At 27.1% G+C, this 12,017-nt stretch overlaps 2 protein-coding genes across 8 annotated transcripts in view; both read right to left on the bottom strand.

Moving 5' to 3' along the window:
• The window catches only part of LOC111620188 (poly(rC)-binding protein 3-like), a 170,876-nt gene that overhangs the window by 9,074 nt on the left and 149,785 nt on the right, over window positions 1–12,017 (bottom strand). The gene's annotated exons all lie outside the window — the stretch shown is intronic.
• On the bottom strand, window positions 161–2,059 carry LOC111620189. The gene has a single exon (XM_023362087.1). The coding sequence runs from the start codon at window positions 1,446–1,448 to the stop codon at window positions 1,002–1,004; it is 447 nt and encodes a 148-aa protein (XP_023217855.1). The 5' UTR covers window positions 1,449–2,059; the 3' UTR covers window positions 161–1,001.

The following is a 12,017-nucleotide window of genomic DNA, read 5'->3' on the forward strand; positions in this document are numbered from 1 at the left end:
AAGCACACGACAAAGTAAACTTTTGCAATGATCAAAACTTTTATGAATGTGAAATCATGCTACTACCAGAAACGATGACAACAGGTATTTGGCCAAAATGGTCAATATATAATTTAATAAAATATTTATTTATTATAAAAATATTGTTTTTTTTCCACAGAAAAAAAAACAAATTACTTTCCAAACAACCCAATAGTTTACATATTCCTTTATTTTTACATTAGCCTCAGACTTGTACTTCAACAGATAAACTTTGGTATAACCACTATAATCATCTATAATCATTATGTAATATCTGTTTCCACCAGGGGTTCTCACTTGCATGGGTCCACACAAGTCACTATGCAATAGCTCAAGCTTTGTACTATTTCTTTTCATTGATTCTTTTGGAAATGGTTTCTACGGCATTTTATTTTTCATACAACTTTCGCATCTCACAGTTCACCCACACTCATTAATTGTCACACCCTCAACACTTTCGGCAGCCATTACAGATGGATTACAGTGGCCACATCTCAAGTGCCACAGATGCACACACTGCTTCTTAGGCATAGATAATAGTCGTAAGGCATTGTGTTGGCTCAATACAAATAGTGATCCCTGAAGCTCAGCATTTACATGTGTCTTGCCATCTCATTTTATGTAGCACTACATTGTTTTGCTGTCAAAACACACATCATAACCACTTTGCATCATTTTTAAGACTGACAATAAATTCCCATTTAGTTTTGGTACATATAACACATTATCTAATTTTATCTTGCCATCTGAACTACCTTCATCACAAATTAGTTCACCATGTCCAATTCCGCTTGCAGGCACTTCTCTTCCATCAGCCACACAAACAATTTCATTGTTGTTGTTGTTGTTGTTGTTGTTCAATTTTCTGAAGAAGTTCTTGTTGTTTGTCATGTCAGCTGTTGCTGCTGAATCAACATACCAATCCCTTGTAGTCTTCACAGCAAGACATTGTTTCATATCTAATGGCATATTTTGTGTGCTCATACATGCAGAGTGGCATTTGTATGTTTCATCCTTGTCCAACAGATCAAACTCTTCCTGGCTTCAGTTAATTTTACTTTGTGCTCTTTCTTTTTCTTTCCTCTGCCCAATTCAGGACAGTCCCTTTTCAAATGGGGACCCCCACAATAGTAACATACAGTTTTTGGTTTACGGACCATTGTTTTCAAAACTGCGGCTTCATCCATATTCATGATATGTCCAAATGAGCCTCTTGATTGCTTCTCATACTCTTCCATGATCTTAATCTTTATAAATTCAAGAGTGAGGTCTGTATCTGCTCTTGCCTCAAGAGCAGTCATTAATGTATTATAATTATCAGGCAAACTTCCCAACATAAGAATTCCCATGAGTCTGTCACTCATTTGTTCTCCTAAAGCAGTTAACTCATCTACTAAGTCCTCTATAGTACTTAAATATCTTTCCATATCCTGTCCCTCTTCATACTTTAAGTGAAATAATTTCTTATATAGACTTACTTTTTGTGTAAGTGTTGACCTTCAATGGTGTTTTTCTAACAATTTCCACATTTCTTTTGAAGTTTTTGCTATTCTGATGAGCTGTAATTGCAAATCTTCCACCAAGAGACTGATTTTACTTCAAGGCTTTCCATCTTTTAGTTTCCATTCAATCATCTGTGGCTCATGTGGTGGATTGCATAAAACATCCCATAAGTCACTGTCAATAAGTAGCAGCTCCATTTTAAACCTCCAGGCTGGATAATTATTCCTGTTCAACTTCATGATGACCGTTTTCACACTGTTGGCCATCCTGTCTTTATTTTTGCACAAGTACACTAAATAAAGTAAAACTTGTCTCACTATTCACTCAGTAAATACCCATGTACCTTTGTTGGGCCCATAACCTGTTAAATATATCACTTATGCATTTACAGATTGCGACTAGGATACCTTACAAGTAAGCAGGGCTGTGGAGTCGGAGTCATGGAGTTTTGGTGTTTTAGCCGGAGTCAGAGTCGTCAAAAAATCCACCGTCTCCGACTCCTTTTTAATTACAAACTTGTTATGTATATAAAACAGAAAAGTATTGGAATTGTGTCAAATTTGACCCTCCATGTTTTTTTTTGCAAATCTACATGTTTGGAGACCTCCTGAACCCCTCAAAAAAGTCAATAAAAGGGGAAAAATTGTGTGTGTGTGTGTGTGTAGGTGTCTAATTTCTTTAATTTCTTCATTTTCTGTTCTGAGATATAAAACAATATCTCAGAATGGGTAAAGTTTAAGAAACGAAATGTGGCACTGTAGCTTGCGTATAAAGGGCATTAATACTATTAAATTTTGGTTCTTAATTAAAGGTCGACAGGGTGAAGACATAAAAGGGGTCATGTGTAATATGTCTTAATGAATATTTTACTTGTTATTAGCATTCAAAATTTAAAAAAATAAAATAAAACTCGTCTCTACCCTCAAAGTAAGCTTTTTTTTGTCATTTTATAATAGTACAGTAAAACCGTTAAGATGTTCTCACCTAAGATGTTAGAATGTGTATGGGGACACGATTTAGTTCAACCACTTTGACGCTTAATAACTAACTCCTGTGTTAAACCATCTGATTCTGATTCTGACCACAGAAATTATTAGGCTTCAAACAGAGTGAACAAAATCATGCCCCCCCCCACATGGTCTAACATCCACACATATAGAAAAAACCTCGAATCTTTTGCTTAATTAACTGAAAATTTCAAGATGTTCCGAGTCCAAAAATGTAAAAATTTGGGAGGGGTCATTTTTTTGACCGAGCGCTACACTTTGTTATATATCCTCTGTTATATATAACAGCCAGAAAAGTAAAAATTATCGAATACATATTTATATATTACTTAGAGGAGTCTTTTAGTTTTGAAATAAAAAGTTTCTACGTTCTATCTTTATTAAAACTCTATTTATTGAATCTTTTATTCTGAGGTCACGTGATGACATCAGAATTTCCGGGTCTCTTTCGGTAACAAGTCCACCCCTGGTCAGAGTCTGAGTCAGATGGTAAGGAAAAGTCGGAGTCGGTAGATTTTTACACGACTCCACAGCCCTGCAAGTAAGTATAAATCATACATGACTACTTTGATCCATTTCAAAGTCGCACTGAACCAAAAAGTGGCGGGCTTGATAGAGATGCCACTCCATGGTCATTTATTCGTTAGAAAAATAAAAATACAAAGGACATATAACACAAATCATTGCCTCACATATAGGTAATGACAGGATAAAAATTTAACATACATAATATCTTAACAAAAATATAGCATCGTTATTTATATAATCAGCTAAAATATTATAAATTAATATTAAAAGAATATTTGCATTAATTTTGTATCACTTATAGTATAATTTAAATTATAAATTCAAACAATATCCAAATGATAAAACTGAATCTTCAAACAAAAATAAAATAATCAAAATAATGAAGAAGCATATTGAAATCTTCATTTATAAACTTTTGACAATATTTTAATTAATAATTTTTTTCACATTTAATACAATGAAGCTCTCATTGATGTCATCCACTGTGTACATTTATATATAAAAAAATATATAAAAATGTGAAAGCAAACTAAACAGAAAATAATACAAATCATTCAGTACCAAAAATCTATAGTTGCCATTTACAAACACTAACAGTTAACAGAGCATCTGAATTCAACAGTACAATAGACTTACTTGCACATCTGCTGCATTATTCTAACAGCATGTTGAATGTACTAAGCAAATCTGTTACAACAAACATATTACAGAAATTTAAGATTAATATTAATATTCTGAATGAAACAAAAGATAACAAAGATACAAATGGCAATAGAGAGAAGAAAATGGTAAAACTAAAAGTTTATTTTATATTTTTATCATCGGATTATTGTTGTGTTGTCAGGATGACAAATTATTATTAATTCAACAAACATTTCACTTTCGTAATAAAATTTATTCTCTCTGGAATAAGTAATGATTTCAATAGATATCCATAAAATTTTGGCATCAATTACAGTCATGTAAGAGAAAATACAGTTGAAACCAGTTTTACAATTAGCCATTTAAGTGATCACCTCTACATAATGGTCAGTTTTTGAAATTACCAATTTTTTGTCCATTGACTTCAATGGCAAGTGACCAATTTACTGCACATTTTTTAAGTTATATAATAATTTAATGGTCAGTTAATATAAGGAAAGAAATTTTAAAATATTTAAAGATTGAATAATTCAGCATACATCATGGAAACAAACATGATTACAACTGGAACTACATTCATAAAAATATAATTAAGTAATAAATATAATTTATTTTAAAAATATCTATATGAATAAAATCTGTTTTCAATCATTTATGAATATTCCTCCCATATACTACTTGTAGAAATTTATTCCTTTGTCATTTATGAATTTGAAAAATAAAAAACTACATTAAAATTAATTAAATTTAATTATTAGGATGTTAAAATAAAGAAATATTGCATTGTAACAATTATTATAATTCATGATTAAAACAGACTGAAATAATTGGTACGAATTATTATAATTTTCATACATGATAATAGATACTTTTTATTTGCTACTGTTATTATTTATTATGTTTGCTTATGGTTATTAAAGTGTCTACTTGTTGATTCAAAAGATTTTATGTACAGTAGATGATATCATCATTACTATCTGACATATTGCAGTAATCAAAACTATAAATATAATGTCATTATTATTTTGCTTTAGTTTTTAAATTCTGTAATGTACAAATCCATTTTATTGATTAAATGAATATTTATTTAAAATTTTAATTATTTAATAATTTCCAGGTTAAAACACAGCAGTAAAATAAATTTAAGAGATGACTATAATTAAAAATTTATGTAATAATTATTAAATTTAATTCAAAAATTATTGTAATTATTATTCATACAAGACAATACATATCTACTTTATAACAAAGTATTTTATATTAATTGTTAATAGCTAAAATATAATCAGAATAATCTAGCATTTAATGATTTGATTATTACAGAACATTCAGACTTGATTGTTTATATTTAGCTACAAGAATTTCTAATAAACTGCAGGCTCGAAATAGAAAAGGCCACATTTTAATGTTTGAGATAGCCACTCTGGAGGCAGAGGATATATAATGATGTAGATTATTTGAAGGTTTTATTTTCATTCTAAGAATTTTCTATGATGTATAAACTAGTGTGAATTATATGCTGCTTTATTGCTGTATTTAATCCTAGTAAAACAAATTCATTGTTCTGTAACATGTTAATGCAATCATTCATTTCCCATTAAAACCTGCAGCCCAATTAAAAAAAAAGCTTAATAATTTGTGCAATACAAACAAACATAGCAGACCTATACATTCTCACTGTCATCTGTTAGTCCTTCCTTCATTAGTCTCAAGAATAAAGTAAGATACATGAAAATCAAGACCAAATATGGAAAGCTTAGGGACTGAAGATCTCAATTAACTATATACAAACTTCCAGTCAGGACTGAAAGTCACATGACTTTAAATTAAAAGATGATTAAAAATTGCAGCAAGCATTGTGACATCACAATAAACAATTGTTTGTTATAATTTTGAAAATTTTTGCCCAAAGTATCAATAACACATATTAGCATTATTGACTTCTCAAATACCTTTTGTAAAAAAAAAAATATTTTTATTTTAAATTATTTTTATTAAATTATTAAAAAAATTATTTTTATTTATTATAATAAACATAAAAGGTATTTAATTTATTATTTAAAAAATATCTGAAATAATCAACTCATTCTTACAAGGATAAGTTAATTGAATGTGTAAAAACATATTATTTAACTTATTATAACATGGTAATTTTGCTTATATCTAATATATAACTTATTTTATGCAAAAAACTTATAATTAAATAAAGTTTGGAAATATAGTTATTTGGATAAAATTAATTAGATTTATGGTTATATCTATGCTATAATTTGCTGTAAGTTTGAAATACATATTGTACAGTACAATATGAATAACAAATTTCATATTTTAAAAGGAATTTAAGAATGATTTCCTTTTGAAATAAAATAAATTTGAATTTGATAATGTTTTTAAATACATTAAGAACACTTGCTTAGAATTATATTTCTAATTTGTATATATTAACCTAACTATTGTATAAAAACTATTAATTTAATAGACTAAAAATTAAGTAACTTCTATTTATGTAAATTCAAAAACTTTGGTAAAATAATTTTTAATTTTCAGTTTTCCAGAGAAGCTATTTCTTTATTATACTTTTGTTACCTGATATGCCTTTCAAATATATCTAAGCATATACCTCTTCAGTCTATAAAAAAATATGTGAAATGTTCATTATTTACATTGTGATCTTTTCATCAAACTAAAATACTTTGTATCTAGTATGTTTAGATCTTTAGGTTCTTTAAAACACTTTCTAAATAAAACATTTTTTATATGAAACAAATATAAAATACTGTACATTTTAATGATAATTTTTAAAAAATATTTTATATTTGTTTTGCATTAAGGATTTTTTTAAGAGAAGAATATGGACATCCAGTGAAACCTGGATTTAGCAGACATCTCTACATAGTGGATAAAATGTCCTGTTCTGACAAAGAAATAGAATTGGTAATATATTTTTATCTTGATTAAGATGATGCTGCCTTCTGCAGACAATGAAAAAATTTCCTACCTTTCTTATTCTCCAAAACTTCTGTTAAGTGAAGATAAAATGGATTACATACTTCCCATAAATATTAGTTTAAAAATATGCTTATCTTTGGTATATCATGATCCACAGAATTTCTTTATGTCTTTAAACTTGTCAAAGTTTTTTAGTTATTTATTTTATTTTAATTACAATTGGAAAAGTCTAAGACAAAAGGTTTCCATCCACTGAATAACAATAAAATAAATGAAAAAAGAGCTAAAAATTCCATTTTTTAGATAGTACTCTGACACTCTTTGCATCAGGCTTTAGTAGATTGACACCAATATTTTCCTCTTGCATAATAAAATTAAAATATTAAGTAACTCAAGAAATTTTTGAAAAAGCAAGAACAACAGAAGCAGAATGCTTTTTAATCTTTTTAAAGTAATATTAAAAAGCATTCTGCTTGTGAGTACCACTCCATTCCAAATCTTTTCTTCTACATTTCTCTAAGTTAATCAACCATTAATTTCTACATATTAAATTTAATACAGAATGGCACTTAACACTTTTAGTGTCAAATTATGTTAATTAATTATTGCAAAAATCAGTCTTGTACTTTTGATAATTCTTTGACTCTTATTACGTATTATTTACAAAACAAAATCATATATTGTTTATTAAAAAACACTAGGTATTGTAAAATGTAAAGAAAGATTTTAATGAATACTTGAGTTAAGTAGACAAAGTTTTTTGTCTCAAGATTATCAGTTGAACCCAGGTTTTACTATACTTGAAAAGTATATATTTCACACATATAAAAGAATAATGAAGAAACTTTCTGTGAAAAACTGCAAACTGTTTTATACAAGTTTTTGAATTTAACTATTATATCTTGAAAAGTGAAATCATTTTATATTTGTACAATTATATAAATAAAGAACACAACATCATGATATATACTTGAAGAGCTCATTCCTAAAATAAGTTCAGTTTATTTTGTATAGTTTCCAAGAGAGCAAAAACTAACAGGAAGCATTCTTGTGTTCTGTACTGTGACTTATAGGTTATTTTGTAGATCTCTGTTAATTCTAAATACAAAATATAGACTTTGCAGGGAGTATATTATTAAGATAGAAAACTTGTTCTGATTAAGATTGAAACTTAAGTTTATGGACTGAACTTATTTTCATACAAATTATCTGCTTTATTTGGTGTAATTATTACATTGTTTCATTCCCATGAAGCCTATTTAGAATGTGAACTTATTTTATTGCCCATTTTTAAAGTTTCTTTAAATTCTAGACCAAAATTGATAAAATTTAAAAGGTAAATAAATGAATTTTAATTCAAAAAAAAATTTTTTTTGTTAAAAACTTGTATATTTTTTGATTTATTTGAATATTTATCTATTTTCCTAATTTGTATATATCCATTGTTTCCTAATTTAATAAATCCCATTAATTATTAATGAAAAATATATGAACTGAATTTTTTTTCACAAAAGATCAAGGATAATGTGGTATATTTCTCTCCACAACACTAAACTCTTTTTGAAATGTCTCTATGCCTGTTTCTCCCATTTGACAGCTTAGTCTACAAGCAAAGTATCTGTGGATAAAATTTATTTTCAGACCTTTTGGGTTGAACTTGTTTTGGGAATGAGCTCTTCATACATATATGCATATCTCATGCTTTTGTTTATAGCTCCTGTAGTTTTATTGTATTGATATATATGTGATAAAACTAAAGCCCAAATTATATACCAAGTAAACCAAATTCAGCTGTTTTGTTTTAGACTATTAATATGCTAAATTTTTGATTAAATTATAATTACAATTTGATATAAAGATAAATAGTGCTGCCACCATCTTGTTAACATTTATATAATTAAAAGTTAATTTTAAATTGTTCAATTAACATATGCAAAGATATGAATAAAAAGATAATTTATAATATGCTTTTTTTTCTTTTTAAATTACAATTTATATAGCTTTAAATAATCTGACTGAATCTAATTGATTTTTGGAGCAGAAATGTATTTATAAAACTGTATTATATATATATATATATATAAAGTTAAAGTTTTACAATTTTGTGTCAAATAAACATATAAAAATCAATAATTTATTATATATTAGTAATAATATTATTATGTATTACTTAGTTTAAATAATCTTGATATTGTTTCAGTTTGTAAAAAATGAATAAACATGCATTATTTTAGAATATTTGATTTATTTCCAAAAAAATATTTAATTTGACTTACAACAAATTATTTGAAATTGCTCAACGACATACCAATGTTACTGATATGTAATTAAAATTGTTATTGATAAAATTTTAAAACTCACAATAATGGTAAATAAAAGGAAAATTATTTTGAATGATTATATATGTATCAAAATTCTTATCACTAGATATAAATAACTTAAAATTACACAAGAGTATTTAGTACTTTTTTTGTTTTAATTTGATTGTTTTAATATTTCAGTTATTTCTCAGAGTTTCCTATCTTCTTACTCCTTTGTAGTTAATATTTCCTTATGATTTAAATATAATTCAAATCATTTAGTTCTTGATCTTAAAACACAACATAATTAAAGATACTATTTGCTTGCCTCATACAATTGTAGACAGAGTCATAAAACAACAATGAAAAAATCTTTTGTTAGTTATTATTTTGTGACATAGCCAAATATTATATAACCTAATCACATAGTACATTGTCATATTATATTATTGGGTTGTTCGAAAGTAATTTTGTTTTTTATTACTAGAGGAATTAGATGTATTTTTAACCAGCCAATTTCATTTTAAACCACATTTTTATTATATATTTTGACAGCTGACATTTAAAGGCTTATTAGTAAAAAATTTTGTTTGATTCTGTACAATTTTCTTTTGGTGTCCCATCAAATATAGAAAATCGAAAGTAGCATTTTTGGCATATTTTGCTTTTTTATTACCAAAAAATCAAAATGCTGTTCAAGCAAGAAAAAAAATTGCTTGACATGTATGGAGATGTGTTGAGAGAAAGACAGTGCCAAAACTGGTTTACAAAATTTCATTCTGGCAATTTTCAATATTGAAGATGCACCACGTTCTGGATGGCCAGTTGAAGCCAATGAAAACAAAATAAGGGTACTGATTGAAGCAAATTGCCGAATAACAACAAGTGAAATCACTAAGAGAAAATTAAATTTGTCAAATTGAACTGTTTGTGATTACTTGAAACAAATTGGTTTCGTTTCAAAGCTTGATATATGGGTTCCACATGTTCTTAAAGAGAGATGCTCTCTTTGCTGGGATTTTAAAGACAATTTTTTTCTTTTGGAGCTTTTACCAGACAATTTAACAATTGATTCAAAAGTGTACTACCATTGAGTAAACAAATTGAGTAATATCATCAAACAGAAAAGGCGGTCAGAATTGATCAACAAAACAGGTGTAGTGTTTTACCATGATAATGCCAAATTTCACACAAGTTTGGTAACTCATCAGACTCTGTTACAGCTTAGATGGGATGTGCTATCACACCAACTATATTCACCAGATCAGGCACCCTCAGATTATTACTTGTTCCAGTCTTTACAAAAGTTTTTAAACTGTAAGATGTTTACTTGAAATTAAAATGTCAAAAATTACTTGGATCCATTTTTTGTAAGCAAACATCAAAACTTTTATAAACGTGGAATCATGCAACTACCAGAAATGATGGCAACAGGTATTTGACCAAAATGGTCAATATATAGTTCAATAAAGTATTTATTTATTATAAAAATATTGTGTTTTTCCCACGTAAAAAAAACGAAATTACTTTCTGAACAACCCAATAAGATGTCTCTGTAAACTTTATATATAATGACAAGATTCTAATTTTAATATACTGTATTATTGAAACAAAATAAATGACAAAATGAGTGAATTTTTAATGATATGAACTAGAAATAATATACCACATATCAAAAATAAGTTAGGAAAATTTTATTAGCATGTATCTATTTTTTAATTAACTTAAACAAATTATGAATACAATTAACTAATTTTGCATTTTAATTCAATAAATAAAATATTAATAATAAATTTATAAGTTGAATATTTGTAATTTACGGAATCAGATACAAATTATTTTTCTTGACTCAATATTTTTGGACAACTTTTTAATTTAGTTTATATTTCTTCTTTAATTATATTTGCAATAATATGAAAAAGTTATCTGCATATAATCAGATGCCAATTTGATTTCATTTTATGGAAAACTTCACTTAACCTCAAAAATTTTTTTAACTAAGACTGTAATTTATGATGATATGATGATAAACTAAACATAATTAAGAAAAGGAGAGTAGATAGTATAAAAATAACATTAACAACAAACATGCATCAATATAAAAATATAATGTTAAAGCCAGCAGTTTTAATAAGATGAAAATATCAAAGAAATATTTGGTTACTTAATTTACATACCAGTAATTATTTATATTATGAATTTCAAAGTCAACATAATATTAGTTAAAAGATTAAAATTTTTCATATACTGATTATTAAATTAATATATATCTGAATTATACATAAAAATAATTAGCTACTAACAATCTAGCAAGCATAATTATGTTTATATTAACATCAAAGAAAATAAAGTCTTTTGAAAACAGATCACTAAGATAACTGCTTAAATAAATGAATGAAAAAGTTTCCATTATAATTACATGTAGAAGTTCATTATCGAAAATGCCTATATTGTATAATATTAGTGTATATAATTTCAAAAGACATTAACCTGAATAAATAGAAAAATATTTTTATAGTACAGTGGTACCTTGGTATATGTCTGCTTTAGAATACGTCAAATTCGGAATATGTCCTGTTTGGACATAACAAATTTTACTCGGTATACGACTTTTGTTTGGTATACGACATAATTCAATTATACGCGCCATCAATGAACAAGTAGCACTATCGGTATACTAGACCAGACTAGACGTTCGCGGTGCAACGGTTTATAACTTTGTTAAATTTCTTCTGATTTTAATTTGTAAGTAACATTTTATTATTTTTATTAATCACGAATCGCAAAAAGGCAAATGAAAAGCAACAGAAAACTAAAAAAATGACTAGAATTACAATGGAACTGATAAAAGAGATTGTTGAGAAATACGAAGATGGCACACGTGTTCGAGATTTTAACTGTTGCCTACCGTATTCCGAGAACGACGATATGGACAATCGCGAGAAATAAAGACATTATTAAATCTGCTAACATTGCAAAAGGGGTTAAATCAATTTCTAAACAGAGATCAAAGACATTAGATCATGTCGAGAAATTGCTTTTGCTTTGGATAACTGAAAAACAGTGC

This window comes from Centruroides sculpturatus, unplaced genomic scaffold (genome assembly GCF_000671375.1).
Source record: "Centruroides sculpturatus isolate CEXI.00-Female unplaced genomic scaffold, Cexi_2.0 scaffold206, whole genome shotgun sequence".
Taxonomy (NCBI): Eukaryota; Metazoa; Arthropoda; class Arachnida; order Scorpiones; family Buthidae; genus Centruroides; species Centruroides sculpturatus.

What these genes read in the sequence shown, in the direction of transcription:
- LOC111620189 (XM_023362087.1), bottom strand. Translation starts at nt 1,448, where the DNA reads ATGGAAAGATATTTAAGTACTATAGAGGACTTAGTAGATGAGTTAACT.